The sequence below is a fragment of the Cnephaeus nilssonii genome (genome assembly GCF_951640355.1).
Source record: "Cnephaeus nilssonii genome assembly, chromosome: 18".
In the NCBI taxonomy this organism is placed as follows: domain Eukaryota; kingdom Metazoa; phylum Chordata; class Mammalia; order Chiroptera; family Vespertilionidae; genus Cnephaeus; species Cnephaeus nilssonii.
Genome location: NC_137089.1, coordinates 51,005,200 through 51,027,381, shown reverse-complemented (window position 1 = coordinate 51,027,381; position 22,182 = coordinate 51,005,200). Strand labels below are relative to the sequence as shown.

The following is a 22,182-nucleotide window of genomic DNA, read 5'->3' as shown; positions in this document are numbered from 1 at the left end:
CCCACGGGCGGGCGAAGGGAGCTAAGTCAGTGGGCGAGACGCTGCACTTTGGGGCGACCCTCCACGTCCAAGGAGCCTGATTTGGCTCACGTCAGGTTAGTCGTGTTTCCGTGGAAACACCAGTTTTCCAATTTAGTATAATTGCAGAGTTCACTTCTCCTCCTGATTTGCAGCCGGTGGGAAGAAAGAATGCACCGGAATTAAACGGATCAGGCCCGCCAAACCCAACTCACGTTTTCTGAGCCTTGAACAGTGTGGAGCTGGGACCATCAGCTGGGGAAAGTTTGTGTGGAAACTGGCCCCACGGTGGAAAAGGAAGCAGGGGCTTGAGGCCAAGGTGCCATGGCCTGGCGGTCCCAAGAGGCCCGGTGGGGTCTGCACGGTGACCCCTCACTTCCTGCGTGGACACAGCACAGGGCAGCCCAGCAGCTGCTCAGGCTCCGGAGCTGGCCTCCAGCTCAGCGCCTTCTCTGCGGAGTGTGGGAGCCCCGCCCGCACGCCCGGCACGGCCCGGCCACCGGCACATCCTCCTGGCATGGTGGCGAGTTGGTGGCTGAAATTCCAGACCCGGGTTATACACTACGGGCATATAAATGAGCCACTTAAAAATATATATATATATATTTTATTGATTTTAGAGAGGAAGGGAAAGGGAGAGAGAGAAACATCAACGATGAGAGAGAATCATTGATTGGCTGCCTCCTGCACGTCCCAAGCTGGGGATCAAGCCCTGACTGGGAATCGAACCGGGACCTCCTGGTTCACAGGTCGTGCGTGGCTCAACCACTGAGCCGTGCTGGCTGGGCTACATGAGCCACCCTTGATCTTCTCAAAGACCAAATGAGTTTTAACAAGCTTTTTATATAAAACTGACCTTTATTGAAACAAAAAGAACAAAGGCAATTTGATAAGTGCCTTAATTACAATGTACCTGCTATTTACCTGTAATTATTCTTGATACACAGCTCGCATAAGGTCCATTACATGTAAACAATAAGGTATTAGGAGTTAACCCCAGCTTCTGGGGAACGTTCAGAATAAAACACTACGGGCAGAAACACAGGAAACAAACAACACTCAGTCCTCAGGTACCGTGATTGGCTGGATGGCCAGGCCTGGCCCAGAAGAGAGCTGTGAATATGCATGAAACTGACACTCACTCCCAACATGACTAACAGTATTGCTATTGTTTAAGCCCTAAACAGAATACTTGGGTCAGTAAAAACAATACAACGTCAATTCCTGTAGCACCTTCTTCCAGAGTTCAAAGCATTGGTGTTCCTCCAGATTGTCCCATCTGTCCCCATAACATCCCTATGAGGTAGGCAGTGGTTGGTATCATTATCTCCATTTTGTACATGGAGAAACGGAGGCACAGAGAAGTTAATTCATTTGTTCAAGGTCACACAGTAAAGTCGATGCTGGAACAGGAACCATAGAGCCAAGAGCTCATCTCCAAAGCCAATGCTTCCCTTTCAATGATGCCCTCTGAGAATTTAATTCAACACCCCGATTCACTTTTCCAGGAAATAAAAATGTGCATTTTTTTCTCCCATAAAAATTGTTGGAATACCATCGACAAGAAACACATGCTCTGGGGGTAGCCGCTGACTGATGTACACTCTTCTAGAAAGAGTTTATGGAAGTCTTTTGTGAGGTTAGTTTCCCCGTTAGGAGGGGCTTCTCTTCCCAGCTAAAGCAGTCAGAAGCCTCTAAATGAAACCGTTGAAAGACTGTGTCCAGTGACCTACACGGTGTAGTTTAATTAGCCATATTATGCTACCCACAAGCCAGGCTGATTCCTGAGTTGATAAAGAAGAAAATACCGACACAATAATGAAGTCTTTGAGCTGCCTCTCCTCTCTACTTGCTATGGCTCCCTCCGTAAGGGACTCCGTGGTGGACAGGGAGTCGGGATAATGCACTGTCCAGACACAGAAACACCAAGGGGGGTTGGGCAGGCAGCCTTGGCCGTGTCAGTTCAGTTTTTACTTCTGACCCTTGCCCTGCCCACCCCCAGAAGCAAGGATGTGGTTGCGACTCAGAAAAAAAAAAATTAGAAAAAAATGTCAAAGTCAGACAAACTCTCTCAAATGCTTGTTGATGTTCACACAGCTCGGCTTTCCTGCCGTTCTCCCTGCTCCTCGCCGAGCGACAAGCCCTGCAGCAGCCCCACCCCGGGCCTGGGCGCTGCGGGAGCGGAGCAGGAGGAGCGTGTGCAAACGGGCTGTAACGGTGCGCGCGCTGCGGCGCCTGCAGTGCGGCAGGCTCGTCCGAACACATACAGACTTGTCCAGGAATGTCCAAAGTCCTCAGGCAGACTCCGCCTGGGGTCAGCCTCCCCCACCTCTGTGAGGACCTGAAGTAAAAAAAATGTTCTTTAAGCTCAAGAAAGAGAAAAGAGTTTGTTTTAAACTCACGGTTTCTAACTTGTTGAGTTAAAAAACAACAAACAACCGAAGGACTTGTATGCATGCATATAAGCACAACCAATGGACACAAGACACTGGGGGGTGGGATGAGGGCATGTGTCAGGGGTAGGGGAGGCTGCGGGAAGGTCAATGGGGGAAAAAAAGGAGATATATGTAATACTTTAAACAATAAAATAAAATTAAAAAAACAAAAACACAACAAACAAAAGCAGACATTGTGACCGGGCAGTCGGAGCGCAGACCCCAGGGGCCAGGGCTGGTCTCTTTTCACCTTGTCTTAGTCAGGGTGCTGAACTGGTACAGTGGTGGGCTTTTAAAGGTAAATATATAACGAGAACGAGCAGCTATCTGTTCTGTTAATTTGGGGAAAATTGCACTCCTGATTATCCATTTGGATAATTAACTACGGTGTTAAGTTCACTTAGAGTGGACTTCAAAAAATCAACACTAAACAAAACTATCCAAACTAAAGGTGGTGGATCTTAGGTGTCCAGACCCTCAGCCCCCGTGTCACCATTCACCTGGGCTTGGCCTGAGCCAGGCAATGCCAGTTTGCCTGGAAATGGCCGGGAACTCCAGTGTGATGCTGGGACGGGAAGGGAGCTCAAACTGGGTAGAACTGACAAAACACACAGGGTACACTCAGTTTGTTTTTAAAAATGATTACTCCTTACAAAAGCGGGTTTTTCCCCTTAAAATAGCCAGCGTCCCACCTTACAGGAACCTACTGGTCCACCACAGAGCTCGACCTTCACGGGAACCCCGGGAGACAGGCCTGTCCCAGTGCATTGTGGGGGCCGAGCTCACCAGGAGAGCACGGTCAGGGGAGCGTGTGTCTGCATTTGCGAGTTCAAGTTCACAAGAGAACTGCAAAGGTTCCTCTCCGTGGCCCCTCAGTGCCAACCATGCTCAAGAGAGATGCGGGCAAGCAAGACCACCGGCATCTGCTTCCCCAGGTGCATCTGGGCGTCACCTGGCAGCCTGCGGGGCCGGAAACTGAGCTGGGGCTGTCTGCTCACCTGGGAGGGGCCGGCTCTGGGGAGGCAGGGGCCATGGCTGGTGTTGGAGAAGATGGGCGCCATAGGGCGTCCTTCCAGCAGCCGCGGACTGGGAGGGGTGGAAAGAGGCTCAGGGTCGTGTTGTGCAAAGTGACAGAAGGTCACCTGTGCAGGAGGAGCCCGGGAGACGGGAAGAACAGTGCCTTCCTGCCCGCCATCTTTAAACTGGTCAGGACCGGGAACATTACAAGCTGTGGAAGCCAATCCCAGGTATTTCTGAACTAAAACTAAGGTTTAAAAATTCCCAGTATTGAAAATAGCTTCCCCACTCATTTGTGAATTGAACAATTTGACCACGGCAGACACCTGTTGAGTAAGAGGAGGATTATGAAACCCATCGGGCCACCTAACAGACACTAAGTCACTTTTTGGGAAACTATTTTTATGAGGAAAAAAATGCATGAACAGTGAAATGCAAATTCCTATTTGTTCAGCTATATTTCAAAATTCTCCTGAACACAGGAGGCATATCAATACCACACAATTATTTAAAAGGTAACATCAAAAAATTTACTGTTGCCGCTTTAACATACAGAAGTCTGAGGAATAACAATTACCAGCCTTTATAATCCAGTACACAAGGTGATCTGAGAGATGCAGAGCCCAATACATCAAAAAAAAAAAAAAAATAGCCATGTATATGTAAGTGGTGAGTGGGGGGGGGGGGGGGGAAGTAATCTAACTCATTAAGATAAATGATCACCAAATTAAAAGATTTGAAAAAATGGCCTTTTTAACAAAAATTGCATTTGTCATTTCATCTGGCATGACGAGGAGTCTGAACTACCATTTCCTGGTTAAATGAAAGAAAAGCCTGGAAAACCAACGAAATCCTTTTAAATACGGAGACGGGATGTAAACAGAGAGCAGTGGGAATATCCCTTCTCTCCGGGGCCATGGTTTCAGTGTTTCCTTTGGTGATTCCGGATGAAGACTCCATCATGGTTTTTATCGTGGTTTCTGGACTGATCTCTTCGTCAAACGCTTTCTAAGTGTGAACACCTGCCCAGCGCCTTGGTCAGAAACAGCCTAGCGAAGAAAAGGTACAACACAGAGCGGAAGACGCCGCCGCAGGCCCAGGGAGGTCCATGCCGCTGTGAATGCAGCCGCTGTGAATGCAGCCGCATGTGACATCACAGACACAGGTTCCCATTTTCACATCGATCGCTTATCAACAGCACACGTGACACGTTAACGCTGCCCGATCACACAGCGCAGTGAGCTTGCCAGGACTTGCGGGAAGTTACCACCGTACCCATGGCTTCCCGCCGAAGCTGGCCGGGCCCCATCTGGGCCTGGCACCCCGGGGCCTGCAGAGTCACGTTGACACAGAAGCACTGAGAGCTGTCGCCGACTCCTTTACAGAGTCCTGGTGCAGTCTTGCACCGAAGCTGGGGTTCCAGCGGCCGTCAGCTCAGAGCAGTCGCCTCCCACAGCTCCTGCACTGCGCCTGCGGATCCTGCGGTTTCTGAGCAAAGTGCAGGAAATGGTCCCCCGGAGCGGCGCTGCCCTGCGACCTGCGGGCCCCCTCGCGGTGCCCGTCCTGGCTCCTGGAGCTTTGGGCCAAATCTCTTCTCCAGCCCCTGTCTGAGTCACGTGGACAATAGAACTACTTAGAGTACCACTGCTGTACAGCTGGAGGAACTATGGACTTGATTTAAAATCTGCATTCATTCATTAGAAAAATTAAATGAGGGCAACTTGAGAAGGTTTTCCTACTGTTATCAAGTGAAAGCTATTGGGGAATTGTTTCTGTCCTGCTTCTATGATGATAGTCTTCACAATAGTAAAATAAACATTCAAAACACTAAATAGGATAATAGGATGTATCCTGATTAATTAAGCACCAGAACATATATATGAGATCTATATCTATATCTATATGTAGGTATATATATATATATATATATATATATACACATAGATATAGATATAGATCTCATATGTATATATAGATATAGATATATATCTCACATATATATGGTTTGTTACTGGTTAAAGTTAGTAAATGCTCCAATTAAAAAATGAAAACCCACTATGAGAAACAGAGGTTTCGTTTTATTTCTTTGTGTTGACTACCTATTGCTAACTAGCTCTCAAGTCAAATGAACTCTTGGATTTTGAGAGCAAATAAATCAGTAAGTTGCTGGAGAGCAGCAACTTCCAGAGTGTGCTAGAACAGTGCGATGTGGGGCGGGCAGGGGACACGGCATGTGGACACACCTACAACACGGACCCAAACGTTTCACATCAAACAGGTGACACTTTCTGCTCACTGTATCTGAGAAACAGTCAAAGCAGCGGAAAAATTATTTTAAATGTAACAAATATCTGAACAAAGACAAAGATCCTATTTTTAGGCAAGATAAGTTTATAATTCTGATTTAGGAGATGAAAAGGTTTTCCTAAAAATTATTTTTATCTTTTTGTATAATTTTAACATAACCCAAGTTATTGTAATGCAATGCCTAATATGGATGCCAAAGTTGAATTTTAACGATACAGCAAATTTTTTTTGAGGATTACCTTTCATACATTTAAACTGTAGCCTTTAAATATGAAAACCCTTTTGAAAGAAGTCATGGCTTTTGTCCGATTCAAAGACTGTAGCACAGATTTTGCAACAAGTACAGTAAGAGTGATGGGATTTATGAAATCCTGAACTGTAAGGTGTAAGCAGTGACGACACACCAGTGACGAGCCCGCCCAGGTGCCCGCGGCCGCTGCACAGCCACCCCGTCGCTGTGCCCGGCCCACCCTGGTTCCTTTTAGAATGAAAAGGGAGCAAGTCCCACAGTTGGCCTCATAACCTCTACAGGGACGGTTACCTTCAAACCAGGCTGATCTCTCGACCCGAGTTACTGCAAACACCGAGCTTTGTAAAGTGAAGGGGAGAGAATCCGGCAGACACTGCTCCCCGGTGACAGCTCACCACGCCGCCTTCCCCGGGCCCGCCGCGGAGCAGCCCTGCGGAAGCGGCCCAGGCGCCCTCAGTCAGGCTTTGTTCTTCGTCCCCGTTTCACCATCTCAAATTTTTACACAGTTCCCATCACAAACCACCGAAAACGACCATTTCTGGTTATCCCACTGATTTCTGCGAGAGCTAGATGATTTTGACCAAGGGCTCCAAGTACCATTTGAAAAGTCTGAGTCTTTAAAAACCTTCAATGGTTTAAATACTTAGCTAGAAAAACGATAATGACGACAGTAAGTACCTAGCTTATGTGCTTTGTGGTGATTTTTCAAAATGAGAGTATAAATCATTGTACATAAAATCAAAATAGTTAATATACATTTTTTTCTGACACTTTCTAGAAATTAGGCATTAAACATAAAACATCTTATAAATTTAGATAACAAAAATAAATGTTTACATTTTAATCTCAGCTAGATTACCTTAGGGTGGCCGTGAACGTAAGGCCCAGCGCAGCTGGTGTGGCCGCACAGATCCTCAGAGACCCACGGTCAAGTCCACAGCCCTGCCAGGCGGCGTCCCGGCATCCAGCCGTGTGCGGAGGAAGGGGCTCCGGGCTCCAACAAGTGTGGAAGTACCACAGCATTCACCGCAAGTACTGCAAAGGTTCTGAAGTTTCAAACACTGGGGGGTGCGGGGGGGTAGGGGGGACATTTTGGCTAGAAAAATAAAATAAAGCATCTAAAAGTGACTTCAAGTCCTTTGGGAGAAGCTGCTGACGTGGCGTGCCCGGGTCAGAAGGCACGGAGACCCAAGACCCTCGAGGGCGTCCCCAGAAGACGCTGGGTGATCGTCGGTAGCGGTGACCACAGATCTGAAAACACCACCTGAAAACACCTGCATTGAAGGCAAAGGCCGAGCCCTGTGGGCGGTTTCCTTGGAAGGAGCCAGTAGAAAGGGGGAGATATCAAGGGGACCAGAGCAGACGCCACAAGAGCAGAAGGGAACCTGGTTCTTCCGAACGGCGTATCCCCTGACGCTGGGACCCGTCGAGGGTGTGGGAACAGGGGGCCTTGTGCTGGGTGTGGCCGTGCCTGGCAGGCGGGTGCACCGGGCGCAGCCAGGTGTGCGCCTTCCTGTTCCGTCCTGGAGTCTTCACTGCCCTCGGCCAGGGAAGCAGCACGTGAGGCGGAGGGGACAGCGCCTGGTCGCCTGTCCCGATCCGCGGCCGGGGCTGCTAGAGCCTGGTGACGTCCCGGCACTGCTGCAAGTCCCCGATGCTCTCGTAGTCGTTCTCCTTCGGGAGGGGGCCGCGCAGGCCGCTGGTCTCCAGGGGGGCCTTCTCGTCCTCTCTGCTCAGAGCCTGGATGGCCTCGTAGTCGGGCTCGGGCTCCCGGGGCCTCGCGGCCGGGCCCAGTGTGCCCGCGCCGCTGGGAGGCTGCTCGAAGTCTTTGACGGTCGCGTAGAGGTCATTGCAGGACGACGGGGACCTCCGGGCAGCTCCTGGGCTGCAGGTGTCGCTGGACTCGGGCACTTTGAGCGACTGCCCAGGTTTATTGACAGATGAGTACATGGCCGAGATCTAGAAGACAGAGGGCCAGTCAAATAGAAGCCCTTCAAGCCGGACCGCCCCTCCCCCGTTTAGTGACAAACTGGAGACTGAGCACCCAGTGTGTGTGTCCCTTTAAGAACCAGTGTGGAGAGCCCGGATCAGATTCCCACCCCCAGCTCATTGAGATGTAACCGACATACAACGTGTGTCAGGTTAAGGGATACGACCCGGCAATCTGATACACATCTATGTTGTGAAATGATTGCCACAATAAGGTTAGAGAATACCTCCACTACATGTCACCATTTTCTGGGTGTGGTGGTAATATTTAAGCTCTATTCTCTGAACAGTTCTGAGCACAGAACACACAGGAGGACAGACACAGCGTCCCAGGCTGGGCACCGCCTCCCAGCACTTGTTCATCTTGCAGTCAGTCGGAAGTGTGTAGCCTTTCACCAACATCTCCCCACTTCCCATCTCTCCAGCCCCTGGCCACCACCAGCCCACTCTATTTCTATGAGGTCAGCTTTCTTAGATGCCACATGTATTTGAGAACATAAAATATTTGCCTTTCCCTGTCTGGTAACTCCAGTTGGCAGATGCCCTCAAGGTCACAACTGGCAGGACTTCCTTCTTTTATGGCTGAACTAGAGGCGTGTTGCATGAAGATTTGTGCAAGAATAGGCCTTCCTTCCCCTGGCTTCGCTCCCGGCCACCCGGGAGCCTGCAGTCTTCGCTCCCAGCCGGAGCACCGCTCCTGTAGCTCCCTCCACCCCCTGCCCTCCCCCTCATAGCAGGTGTCCCACCCTGCCTGGCAGCTCCACACCTGTGTATGCAAATTAACCCACCATCTTTGTTGGGTTAATTTGCATACTCACTCCTGATTGGCTGATGGGCTTCACTGAGGTATGGTCAATTTGCATATTTCTCTTTTATTAGTGTAGATAATATCCACTGTGTATGCCTACTTGGATATTCCACTTGGACACTTGACATGTATATGAAATCCACATTTTCTTGTCCATTCGTCTATAGATTGACACTGAGGTTGCTCCCAGGTCTCGGCTGTGTGACCAGCGCTGCAGGTCATGTGGGTGCAGGTGCCTCCTGAGACAGTGATTTTACTTCCTTCAGACAAATGCCCAGAAGTGGGTTCTTCAGTGTCTGGCACGCATTGCTAGAGAACAATTACACAGACTATCTTCAGGCAGACCAGCCATGTCGGCACAAGCCCATGAAGACCCGGCTCTCATGGTCTGTGGCGGGCAGCCCGAGGCCCCTGGAGGGACGCCGTCTTTCTACATCGGAAGGTTCTCTCAGCTGAAAAGGGGCTCTACTGCTTTACAAAAAAGGCAGGAAGCACGCATGAGACGAGTGGTTCTCACTCTGTGGGCACTGAACCAGCAGCCGCAGGATCCAGAAATTTACAAGAAAGGCAACTTCTGTCCCCAGAACCACGGAGGCAGAGACCTGGGGCCGGCCGGCCTGTCGCCCTAAGTGTGAGAGCCAGGAAGTGGGCCTGGTTCGCCTGGCCTGCCCAGCGTGGCCGGAGTCGGGTCCTGGGCTCTGCTGGGCAGCGCACACACGTGTGTGTAAGAGTCTGGCCCATTCCTTTGGGTTTCACCACGTGCTGCTGGCTAAGCAAACGCTCACAGAAACTTCAGTGAGAAATTCATTCTCATTTCCAACCAGCTAACCGAGGAACGGAGTTGGAGGTAATCAGTGATGGGAACTCTTTCCTATGTGAGGATCGGGCTGTCCTCCAAGCTGCTCAGTGTCCCTAACGTCCCCACAGAGGCTCCCACAGTGAGAGCGACTTAGTTTGCATTGGTGATGGGAGCGCAGATGTACAGATTAAGAGACGGTCTGGGCTATTATTTTGTTGTTAAAAATTGTGGTTGGAAATACAGATTCTTCCTTGGCCCCGTGACTGATTTATCCAAACACCCAGGAATAAGGAACATGCTTCCTGATTCCTGACAGGCGCTCGGCCTGCGTGTGCCGAGGGCTCTGCCGCCTCCACAGGGCCCCGCGGCAGGCGGGGGGGGGGGGGGGGGGACTCCGCTGGCTGCGGGCCTCCGGGACGGCCACGTCCTGCCTGGTCATCTGCTGAGGACAGCCCCACAGGCCTGGACGACCCGAAGGTTTAGGCACAGGAGCAGTCTTGGGTGGTCTGACTATTCTGACGACTGTTCACCGAACATTCTCACCTTAGAGGGTCTAATGGAAAAAGGACTCTCAGAATGAAGACACAATTTCTTTGAGTTTAGGAAGAATGAATACTAGTAAATCGTCTGCTTTTCATAGTGACTGCAAACACATGGAACTTTTCATCCAGAAAGTAGTCCCAGCCGGAATGTGGACAGCTTATAAAGGAGTAAGTCGTGGGTGCCGGTGATGGGGGGCCAGCAAGCTCACCTTCATCTTCAGGGGTCACACAGGACAGACACAGCGTAGCCTGCGCTGTAAAGGCGACACCGGCCCCTCCCCTCCAGCCCTGCTCCTCTCCTCCAGGTCCTTCCCCGGGAAGAAACTCTTCTAACCAATCACAGGCTCCTCCACTAACTTGCAACCTGATATCATCCCTGGACAGGAGCAGAGCATGCAGAGGGTCACTGTGAACTTCCTTGTAAGAGTTTCTCACGTCTCCTAATATTCCTCTTGAATATCTGCCTTCTGTGACTATGGTTTCTATTTTGCATACCGGTTTCTCTTCGAGGCCTTAGCTTTGATTTTTTTTTTCTCTTTAAAATGTATCTAGCTTTGCAATTTTTCTCTTTAAAATCTTGCATTTTCATTACTCAGTCTGTAGATTATGTTCTCATAATTTAAAATTTCACATGGTCTTGGTTTATTTTACTAGGATTCGCTTCCAGGTCTCTTCTACATTCTATTCTCTTGTACCAAAGGGGGGCTCTGGCACAGGGTGGGGGATGCTGGAGGGAGGCCAGGGACCGCCCGCCCAGGCAGGAGGGGGCTGTGGGGCGGAGGCGGGACACGAAAGAAACCGTTTGAGGAATGGAGGGACGTGGCTATTGGCTGCATCTGAGGACGATGAGGAGAAGGTATCAAGGATGACCCCCAGGTGAGGCTTGTGCAACCAGGTGGCCAGATGGCAGGTGCCTCCCCGGGGAGGGCCCTGAGCGTGGCGGCATCACCCTGGGCAAGCCTCTGCTCCAGTCCCCGGGCCGCAGTGCTACGGCCCCATCCTCACGCAGACCGCTCAGGAGGCGCTGCCTGCGCTCGCCACCACCTCCACATGCAGACGGAACTCCCTGCGCCGGTCCAAGGGCAGCCGCCCAGCTCTGAGCCAGGCGAGCTGGCCGTTACCACTCACGCTCCCTGCACCTTCAACCAGCGCTTCCTCGCCGGAGCGGGGAGAACCTGCGAGCTGCCCTTGTTGGCGGCACTGCTGGCGCAGCCGGCCCGGAACTCACGCCAGAAGGGCCCCGCTCTCTGCCTGCAGCCCCCTCGCCGAGGCGGCTGCCTCAGTCTCCCCGCTGGTCAACCCCCTCCTCACCCCACCCCGTTCCAATTTCCTGTATTTTCCAGCCCACGATGGCCTTCCTCCTCGGGCGCACGTCGGAATGCCGACCAAACTCTCGTTCCTAAGTTGCTCTCTCATTCCTCTTTCCTCCCCACCCCCCGGGTTTCCTGAACCTCCTTTCCCACTCAGTCTCCTCTACTCAGCGGACCTGCCCACCCACCTGCCAGTCCCTCCACCTGAGCCACTGCCAAGCCAGCACCCGGACCCAGCTCCCGCTGCACATCGGAGAGCGCTCAACCACTCACGCCAAGGGTCAGCGACACGGGTGCACCCAGGAGGGACTCTGGTCTGACTACAGGGGCTTCCTGGTGACTAAAGAGCTGTAACACTCCCCTGGCCCGTGTGGCGCAGTGGTTGCTCATCCCATCCCCTGGCCCGTGTGGCTCATCCTGTCACCAAGAGGTTCGATTCCGGGTCACGGCACATGCCCGGGCTGTGGGCTCGATCCCCAGAAGGGGGAGTGCAGGAGGTAGCTGATGGATGCACTCAGATCAATGCTTTTTTCTTTCTCTCTCCCTCTCCCTTTCTCTCTAAAAATCAATAAACTCTCTTTAGAAAGCTACAACACTCACCTCTTCGTCTGTGAGAGTCGGGTCTTCCTCGCGGGACTTGTACGACAGGGCACTGAACCTCTGTGAGAAAAACAGAAACGGGGGTGGTGTGAGGTCGATGCCCGGCTTCCTCCTGTGTGTGCCGACGCCTCTTTCTATAAGAATGCTTCCAGATGACTTTTAGGAAATAAAGGGAAGTATGCAAAGCCCCAGAGGAATACACACGTAAGAAGCCCATTTTCTGATGTTTCTGGGTAGCCAGTAGCAGACATTTCTTCCACTTTTGTATTGGAATCGGTGTCAGTGGAGGACTGATCATCAGTGAAGAATCGATAATAAAAACACTGTTTCTTTATGGCGCGCCTGGATTCTGAGTTCCTAAGTTTGCAGGCGTCACAGAAACATTCCCGCGCCGTCGGACATCAGAGCCAGCGGAGAGGCAGCTGCGCCCTCCCGGCTCCTCGCACACACGTCCCGTCTGACGCACATTCTCCCCGATTTCAACAAACAGCCTTCAGTTCCCGCCCGCCCCCACGGCCCTCCTCCACACGGCCTCACCGCTCATGTCCCAGCCCCCACAGACCGGACCTCCTCGTACCCTGAACCACAGCCCACAGCCTCCACCCTCCCGACTCCTCGCCACCCCATCTGCGCTGGCTGCTGCCGGGCCCCTCCCAGCGTCCGCCTCTCCGGGGCCCTTCCTCTCTGCTCCCCGGGCTCAGGCTCCAGAGCCAGCCTCCAGTCCCACCGGACCCTCAGCGCCCCTGGTCCCGGGAACCCCACCCTCACGGACAGACACTTTACATTCGTGTCGTTCTCTTTGACCATGCAAAGGGCAAACGTGAGGCTGTTTGTATTTCACGACTATGATCACTTATGGGGTGCTCTGACAGCGGGTTTCGTGGAAAACCCTAACCCTAACCCTAACCCTAACCCTTAACCCCTAACCCCTAACCCCTAACCCTAACCCCTAACCCCTAACCCTAACCCTTAACCCCTAACCCTAACCCTAACCCCTAACCCTAACCCTAACCCTAACCCCTAACCCTAACCCTAACCCCTAACCCTAACCCTAACCCTTAACCCTAACCCTAACCCTAACCCTAACCCCTAACCCTAACCCTAACCCTAACCCCTAACCCTAACCCTAACCCTTAACCCTAACCCTAACCCTAACCCTAACACTAACCCCTAACCCTAACCCTAACCCTAACCCCTAACCCCTAACCCTAACCCTAACCCCTAACCCCTAACCCTAACCCTAACCGTAACCCTAACCCTAACCCTAACCCCTAACCCCTAACCCTAACCGTAACCCTAACCCTAACCCTAACCCTAACCCCTAACCCTAACCCTAACCCTAACCCCTAACCCCTAACCCTAACCCTAACCCCTAACCCCTAACCCTAACCCTAACCCCTAACCCTAACCCTAACCCTCGCAAACACTGCGAGGAATGACTTAGAGCCAGAGTTCACCTCTGACCATGAACTCCAGATGGGTCTAAAGGCTACTCCTGACAGACTGACCCCTACTTGACCTTCCTGCCAAAACCTACGAAGCAAGCTTGCTTTTTTCTGGGTAGAAAATAGTAAATAGATACCAGCTGCCTAAGGAAGACCACGCCTGGTGAAATCCCACGGAAACAGGCGCATGCCAGCGGACCGTGCTCACACGCCAGGCCACAGAAGCCAGAAGCTGGCGGCCATGGCACTCAGGGCTCTGCTGAGTAGCTGAACGGGAGGGACGGGCCATCGTTCAGAAATTTTCACAAAACCTCTCTTACGGGGATTTTATAAAAGCACAAAGTGAGGCGGACATAACCAGCGGCGCCAGGAGTGGTCTCCCGTGCCTGCTCCTTGCTTTGAGGACTGGGACCGGAGAGGACAGAGGCCGCCTGGCCTCTGGAGGAGACGGCAGGCAGAGGGCGCGGACTGCGTGGCCAGGAGCGGGCCTCTCTCCTTCTTTCCCGGGTTCAAAAGGGAGAAAGCAACACGTGGTCCCGATTCGACATGACACAAACACGGGGAGACATTCAGGAAAGGTGCCCGGTGCTGGGGGAGAGAGCTCTTTCATGAGCTTGCATGTTCGGTGTTTCACCACCTGGAGGGAAGAGGGCCGACATACCAACACAGCTCCCGTCCCTCCCTGCCCCGCACACATGTGTGTGTGTGTGTGTGTGTGTGTGTGTGTGTCTCCCCGAACACGGCCAGGAGGAGCCCAGCCCCGACCCCGGCGGCCACAGGCGCTCACCTTGTCCGTCTCGCGGCTCCCCTGGGCGGCGCTCCGGTCCTGCGCCTGCAGGTTCTCGTTCTCATCCAGGAGTTTCACGGGCACCGGCGGCGGGGCCTCCTCCTCCGCGTCCCGGGCGGGGCCCAGAGCACTGTCTGCGTCCACACTCTGCCGACACTTCTTGTTCCTGTCCACCGAGGCGTACTCTGCGAAGTCTGCTCTGCCCGGGGCCGGGGGCGCCCGCGGCTCCCTGGGCGCGGGGGCCGCCCTGGGCCGGCCGCCGGGGGCTTTGCCCGGGGGCGCGGCCGCCTCCTTGATCTCCTTCACGGTCTCATACAGACAGTCCTCCACCATGTTCTCCTGGGACGAGCTGTCCTTGAGCACCTCGTAGGGCCCCTCGGCCCCCGCCCCCGGGTCCCCGTCCACACCCCCGGCGCTGGCCAGCGTGTCCACCGCGCTGTCGGGGGGAATCCGGGGCAGCTCCCGGCTCTGGTGGCCCTTGGGCTTCCCCGAGCCGTCCTGGGCGTCCGGCGGGTCGGAGGCCGGGGCCAGCACCTCCTCGTAATGCTGCGCGCAGGTCCCGGCACTGCCTTCCGAGGCGACTGCAGCGGACGGAAAGGGGAGAAAGACGCCCCGAAATTACTGTTATCTCAGGGAATCGCGGCTGTGCTTACTGGTGTGCGACTCCGGGCTGCAAGGCCCAGGCGCCCGCCTGTTAGTCCGCTGTCTTAGTTCACCACGTCCTCCCGACAACGTTCAGTGTCTGGGCTATGCACCTGGTTCTCCGGGACCTCTACCCCCGGGTTACCCCTGGGGGACCCTGTAGGCAGAGGCCCTGTGCCCGAGGGTGACAGTGATGGTCACGGGCCACACTCTGAACGGTGGGCGCCCCAACAGCGGGCAGGTCTGGTGCCCGCTCTCCCTGGCCCTCCTGGCGCCCCCTTGTTTGGCAGAAGCGATGGGAATAATGGGGCAAAAACGCGCCCTAACCAGTGTCACAGAGCGGCCTGCACACCAGGTCTCCTTCCCTCGCCCCATTTCCACCTCCACCTGGAAAACCCGGATGGGAACCTCGGAGGGAGGGCCCCAGGAGGGCCAGGAGGTGCCGGAGAGCAGCTGCGGGCCAGGAAGGGGGCGCTCCAGCCGCCGCTCAGCAGGGTCCCACCCTCGGCACTGACCCAGCCGGGAAGGTCCCCAAATGCCACGTGTGAGGGTTTGCACGTGGAAACGCACGCTCCCCTATGCATTCATACCCCACACCCATGCGTATTTATCGTGTGTGACTTCACCATCTCCCTTGACATGTGCTTTATGTGATGTGTAGCCTTTTCACAGGTGCATGTGTGTGTGTTAGCCTGTTAGACAATGTTAGCCTGTTTTTCTTTACTGACGAGGCTGGGTGCTCTAGCTGGGCCCAGGGAGGGTCGGGCACGTGGCAGGCACCTCGCTAGCTGTCGCCTGAAACACTAGGTGAGAGAAGGAATGAATACAGCGCTCAGCTCATCTTGGAAAGAACACCCGTCTCGCGGGGGTTAGAAAGCATCCCTGAGGGGCGCCAGGGAAGTGAGGATGGACCCCAACCCTTGGACTCCCCACCCCCGTTCTAAAGGCTCCGCCGTCACCGGGGTTCTGCCGTCCGGGGCAGGCGTCCGTGTCACGGGACGGATGGGCCTGGAGTGTGGCCTTGGTGAGGGAGTCCTGAGCGCCCGTGAGCCAGCACACTGGCCGCCACCCTCCGAGCTGGGCGCTCTGCACCCGGGGCGCAAGACAGACAGACAGACACACACACACGCGCACGCACGCATGCATGCGTGCACACACACATGCACACACGCACACGCACACGCACACAGGGGCTCTTGTCAACGAGAGGCAGGAGCGGGACAGTGGTCCCAAAGATGTGCCCGAGACTCAGATGCCAAGTTCAAACACAGCCCCTCAGTGCACTGCCTGAGACCTCAGGGAAATGCCCAACCTGTGCAGCAGAACAAAGGTCCCAAAGGGTCCTCGTCCCAGTCCCTGCAGCCTGTGAGCTAGAGCGGTGATGGGGGAGGGGCTGTGAGGGAGAGAGGGGTGATGGGGGAGGGGCTGTGAGGGAGAGAGGGGTGATGGGGGAGGGGCTGTGAGGGAGAGAGGTGATGGGGGAGGGGGTTGTTAGAGAGGTGATGGGGGAGGGGCTGTGAGGGAGAGAGGTGATGGGGGAGGGGGTTGTTAGAGAGGTGATGGGGGAGGGGCTGTGAGGGAGAGAGGTGATGGGGGAGGGGCTGTGAGGGAGAGAGGTGATGGGGGAGGGGCTGTGAGAGAGAGGGGTGATGGGGGAGGGGCTGTGAGGGAGAGGGGTGATGGGGGAGGGGGTTGTTAGAGAGGTGATGGGGGAGGGGCTGTGAAAGAGAGGGGTGATGGGGGAGGGGGTTGTTAGAGAGGTGATGGGGGAGGGGCTGTGAGGGAGAGGGGTGATGGGGGAGGGGCTGTGAGAGAGAGGTGATGGGGGAGGGGCTGTGAGAGAGAGGGGTGATGGGGGAGGGGCTGTGAGAGAGAGGGGTGATGGGGGAGGGGCTGTGAGGGAGAGTGGTGATGGGGGAAGGGCTGTGAGAGAGAGGGGTGATGGGGGAGGGGCTGTGAGAGAGAGGGGTGATGGGGGAGGGGCTGTGAGGGAGAGGGTTGATGGGGGAGGGGCTGTGAGAGAGAGGGGTGATGGGGGAGGGGCTGTGAGAGAGAGGGGTGATGGGGGAGGGGCTGTGAGAGAGAGGGGTGATGGGGGAGGGGCTGTGAGGGAGAGAGGTGATGAGGGAGGGGCTGTGGGGGAGGGGCTGTGAGGGAGAGAAGGTGCGTGAAAGAGGTGAGGGCACGGGTGGATCTAGGGACAGTGGAAGTACCAGCTGAGCGGGACAGAGCAGCCTGGGGTAGGCGGGCAGTGACATGACCAGGTCCCCAGTGAGAGAGGCAGGCGGGACAGTGGGAACAGACGTGGCCCAGGGAGAGGCAGGGAGGAGGAGCACGCGGCCCCTTACTGTGCTGAGGATCTAAGTTACGGAAACCTGCGCAGCGGCCACCAGCCACCCGGCTGCTGCTCTGTGGTGACCCTGCTGACGGTAACGCTGCTCTCCCGGGAGCAGGAGGGCTGAGGAGGGCGCTGGGAGCAGCCACCTGCCCCGGTGCTAGGGTGAGCGAGGCAGCAGTGCCGCCCCAGCCACAGCACGCCCAGCTTCCCATCTCTGCGAGACGACTTTTGCTAAAACTGGTGCAAAAAGCGAGCCTGTGAGCTACGGCTCTGCAGCCCTGGATCTCGGGGGATGGGTCCTGTGTGGCGTGTGTGAGGACTTACTGTCCCCGTTGGTGAGCGCGCCGTTCTGGTCGCTGCTGAGCGGCGCGTCCGTGGCCAGGCTGGTCACCGAGCGGCTGAACACCTCCTTGTCCGAAGGCTGCAAGAGAGACGCACCGCGGTCAGACCGCCCGGCCGAGGGGAGTCCCCCCTTTTTCTAAAAACTGAAACATCAACAAAAGCCCCACCCACTACCTTGTTTAAATGAAGGGAAATTAAATAGGCGTCAGTTGCTCACATACGCGGCACACGTCCAGTGCTCTGAGCCACGTGTGGCGAGGGGCTCCTGGCCCCGCGTCCTGGTGGGAAACGCTGCTGGACGGGCTGGCCCAGCATCGCTGGGTCCGGGGACCCGCCCACCTGCGGGTCTGCAGATGGGCCCAGGTGGGCCGTGAGGGGTCAGCCCCCTCGCTCCGGGTGAGGTGGGACCAGAAGCCCCAGCTGCCCGTCACAGTGGAGTCCGCACAGCCGTCCCCCGGGCCCAGGGGCTATGAACACTGTTCTTCTGGAAGGCGAGCCCAGCCACGCACAACACGGGAAAGCGCGCCCGCTGCCGTCACCTGAGGGCAGAGACCCCAGTCTGCCTGGCAATGATCGCTAACGCCCTCAACCTCCGAGACTGCGCACACCCCGCCAGGTCCGCAGCCTCCCCGAGTCTCACTCTCGCCCTGGGAGGGGAGGATGGTGTGGGGAGCGAAGGCTTTCTTTGGGCTCAGCTGTGGAGGTGCACAGACCAACAGGCAGGCCGAGCAACGGCGATGGGTGGTCATCAGGTTGGGAGTTCATGCATTTCTACAAATACCCCGCTGGCCTCACGTGGCGCCTGAGCCACGGCTCTCAGGTCTGCCCCTGCCCGTCACGGAACGTGTGGCCTGTGGGGGCCAGGAGGCCGCCTGGACCCGCTCCGGTCCCACCTGGAGCGCACTGGTGCCGAGGGCCCCGGGAGCTGGCCCGCTGGCCTCGCACATCCGGCTCTGACTGGGAGCCACACCACAGTGGAGTGCGAGTCGCTCACGCTGCGTCATGGTCCCCAAGCCCGTGGGACTCAGCGTTCCACGCGGTGGAGGTGCCCAGGGGACGGGCACTGTGTGAGGTGGCCGGGACCGCGAACAGATGCCAGTGTCACAGGAGGGAGGTGTGCTTGAGCAGGTGTCAGGTGTGAGGGCGGGAGCCTCCCGGTAACAATCCACCCGGCGGAATGACCACCCCGGGGCTCTGCCCACCCCCCGCCTCTACTCCTAGCTGCCAGGAGAAAGGCCCACGGGAGCCGGACAACCAGAGGCGGAGAAGGGGCGGGACAAAGGCTGGGGTGTGCTGCGAACCCCAGGATGGCAGCGGGTGCACCGGGGCTCCCTGGAGGAGAGGGTCCCAGCAGCTCCGTGTCTGCCTGGGGGTTTGCCGGGCCGGTGGTAGAGCCCGGAGACGCCTCGGTGAGCGCGGAGCCCGCCTGCTGCCTGCAGGCCTTACGCCCTCTCCCCAACAGGCTGACTCCATGTGTGCTGCCTGCCGGTGAGGCCACGCCGGGACTGGGAGTGGGCTCTGCGTGGGCACCGTGTGGGCACAGCGTGGGCACCGCGTGGGGCTCAGGCAGGGCCTCTGCGAACACGAGGGTGGCCCGGCCCCCGCAGCTGGAATGACTCAGCGGGTCAAGAGCACGGAACCCTCCTCTCTCTCTGCAAGGACCAGGCCGCTCAGGCCGCTCAGGCGGCTCCTCCCCAGCTGGTCCGGAGTGCCTTCGGGGCTGGTCAGGACCCGAAAGACACCGAGGGCTGCCGCACACCAGCGAGGCCAGGCCACGCCTGCAGTGCTGGGGCCCCCAGGCCCTCGTTAGCTTGGTGGCCAGCTGTTAGGGGGTGAACTGTATCCTCCCCAAATTCCTGTGGAGTCCCAGCCCCGATACCTTAGGAGTGACCCTATTTGGGAGCAGGGTCATTGCAGATGAAACCAGGTAAGAGGAGGTCTCACTGGAGTCTGTGCAAAGGGGGGACTTGGACAGACAGGCGCACAGGGCAGGGAGGCACCATGTGATGAGGGAGGCCCCGCAAATGCCCCGGACGGCCAGCAAGCCACCAGTGACATCCCCTCGGAGCCAACCGCTGACACCTTCTCCTCGGATTCCGGCCTCCGGAGCTCTGAGGCAGCAGACTGGATAGTGAAGCCACCCCATTTGTGGTCCTTCGTTACGACAGCCCTAGCGAACGATTGCGGGGTCTAGAGCGGGGCGGACGCACCAAAGAGACATCCCTGCCGCAGTCCCTGGCTCCCTCAGGACCTCTCTCCCAGCACCGCACAATTGCACCCGTGTCAGACCCCCCAGCAGCCTGGCTGCTTGCACAGGCCCCCGGCCGTGGTGGGTCTGCACCGGCAGGAAGGACCCGCCCGGCAGCTGGAACTCAGGCTGTTCTTTCCGGAAGGAAATTGTAAGCTTGTAGGAACACGCTTAGATGAGCGGCTGGTGTTTGAAAACATGCACATGTAGACACACATGCATGGAGACACACATGCATGGAGACACACATGAAGATGCGAGTACACACACACGTAGACACATGGGTGCACATGTGCACACACGCACACACACATGCACTGGGGCTCACCACGTTCATCAGGTTCTCATGGTCTCCACTGTACTGTCTCGGCTTCTTTTCTCTGAAATGAAAAATAAGATGTCCCTGTGATATCACACTCGCCATCTAAAATCAAACATGCACCCCCTTCCCATCCTAATGTCAGGACCAGTTTAACTGCCAAGGAAGCAAAGCCGGACAGGCGGGGGCGGGAGGGGGCGAAGGGGCGAGTCCCAGCAGGGTCCCCACAAGAGGACCGAGGCAGGATGCTGAGGAGAAACTGATCGTATCTGGAACGCTGGGCGCGTGATGCCTTAAAAAAAGAGAACCCCGACATCTCCCCTGTTCGCTCAGCGTGGAGGCTTTGCAGGCTCACACTGCAGTGGCCTCAGAAAATAATCAAACAAAAGACACCTTTTGGCAGGTCAGGAAGGGCATGCTCTCAGGATGAGTCATGTGTACTTCCCTCCAGTCTGTGGAAAAGTCCATAGAGTAAAAATAGAAGTTGTTTTTACTGGGACAGGCTAGGAAGCCATCAGTTCTAGCGCGCGTTTCCCACGGGTGTGTAAGGCAACAGCGCCCCCTCGTGGGAGACTCAACAACTACAGAGGCGGGCTGCCCAGGCCTGGGAGCAAAGGCCCACTTGGTCCTGGTCACCCTGTCCCAGCCCCGCAGGCCTGGGTCCCACTGGGCAGGCAGGAGGGGCTCCCTGGCTCGGAGAGTCCAGCTTTGCTTCTCTTGACAGAGCCACCAGGGTAGGAAGCTATGTCCAGACCCTTAAATGACAGGGTTGGGTCTCTTCTGAGGCTGTTGGGAGGGCGCGGCTCTCACCTGTGACAGCTGGAGCACAGGAAGACGAGGAAGGTGATGAGGAAGAACGTGGCGGCAGCTGCCAAACTTCCCCACAGGACAACCTGCAGGTGTCCGCCCAGCAGGCTCCCGGAGGGCCCCATGGCGGGAGCCGGAGGTGGCGCCGGCTGGTGAGTCGGTCAGTCCTCCAGACCTGGTGGCATCGGGCCGAGGGCGGTGCCCGTCGCAGAGACCGACCTGTGTGAAACAAGGTCTCAGGTGACGAGGCGCCAGCACCTGCTAACTAACCAGTCCTGCCGAGGGAGGCTTTGCAGAGTCAGGGTCAGGGAGGCGAGTGCTCTGGGCTCGGGACCTCCGTCCCCCTCCGTCCCCCTCCGTCCAGGCCTTCGTCTCCTCTCCTGCACACGCAGGCTGGGACCGTCCGCGCCTGCACGGGTGTGCGGTGGGGTGTCTGATCACGCCGGCACGCTGGCGGGTAGATTCCTTGGTGCCTTCATGTGCAGTAGGACACAGTGCCCACAGCAAGCACACGTGTGCTGGATCCTCTGACTCCCCAGGCAAAGCATTCACTCCATGGCGTTCCCCAACGTCTTCCCCACCGTGCCCCCAGCTCCCCTAACCTGCTTTTCCTCCAGAGGTTTGAGGTCGGTGCCGTCAAGGCCATAGGATGTCTCTCAGTCACCTCGAAAACAGTTGTCTATCCGAGTAGGTGGCTGCCTATGTTCAGGGCCGGCTCTCCCTGCGCTTCCCCAAACACCCCTACACACAGCTCAGGTGAACGGGGGTCTGTGCTGAGGAACGCACCAGCGGGAAACAAGGCCATGAACATCCGGCGCAGCACAGGAGCGGTGCCCAGGACACCTTAGCACCTGCCTGGGCCGCGCCTCCACGAAATGCATTCTTCACTAATCACTGCCGCTCGCCCCGCTCCGCTCACCCCGCTCTGCTAGCCCCGTTTCCAGCCAAGGCAGGTGAGGGGCAGAGACGCTGAGTTCCCCTCCAGGTGTCAGGTGCTAACTGGCAGGTGAGGCGGAGGCCAGGCCTCTGGCTCCAAAGCCTGGGTCCCAGCCACCTTGCTTCTAAGTGCACACGATCAGAATCGTTTTCCCAGTTCTTGTCACAGGTTTTGAAAAAGCCTAATATAATCAGATGAATGGTGCTCTCTCTTTAAATAAGAGAGGTCTTATTTAAAGAACA

At 56.2% G+C, this 22,182-nt stretch overlaps 1 protein-coding gene across 5 annotated transcripts in view; it reads right to left on the bottom strand.

The window, feature by feature from the left end:
• Positions 1-879: 879 nt before the first annotated feature.
• Positions 880-22,182, bottom strand: part of PAG1 (phosphoprotein membrane anchor with glycosphingolipid microdomains 1) — a 116,515-nt gene continuing 95,212 nt past the window's right edge. For 3 of the 5 annotated variants that reach the window (XM_079795891.1, XM_079795893.1, XM_079795892.1), the window contains 6 exons: positions 21,007-21,222; positions 20,206-20,257; positions 17,612-17,708; positions 14,308-14,888; positions 12,076-12,135; positions 5,380-7,986 (listed from right to left, as the gene is read on the bottom strand). In XM_079795891.1, coding sequence (XP_079652017.1) covers positions 7,642-7,986; positions 12,076-12,135; positions 14,308-14,888; positions 17,612-17,708; positions 20,206-20,257; positions 21,007-21,128 — 1,257 coding nt within the window. In that variant the 5' untranslated portion in view covers positions 21,129-21,222 and the 3' untranslated portion in view covers positions 5,380-7,641. Of the gene's footprint in view, positions 2,360-5,379; positions 7,987-12,075; positions 12,136-14,307; positions 14,889-17,611; positions 17,709-20,205; positions 20,258-20,344; positions 20,544-21,006; positions 21,223-22,182 lie in introns of those variants that run through there. The other 2 variants (XR_013814916.1, XM_079795894.1) reach the window with 2 other exon arrangements.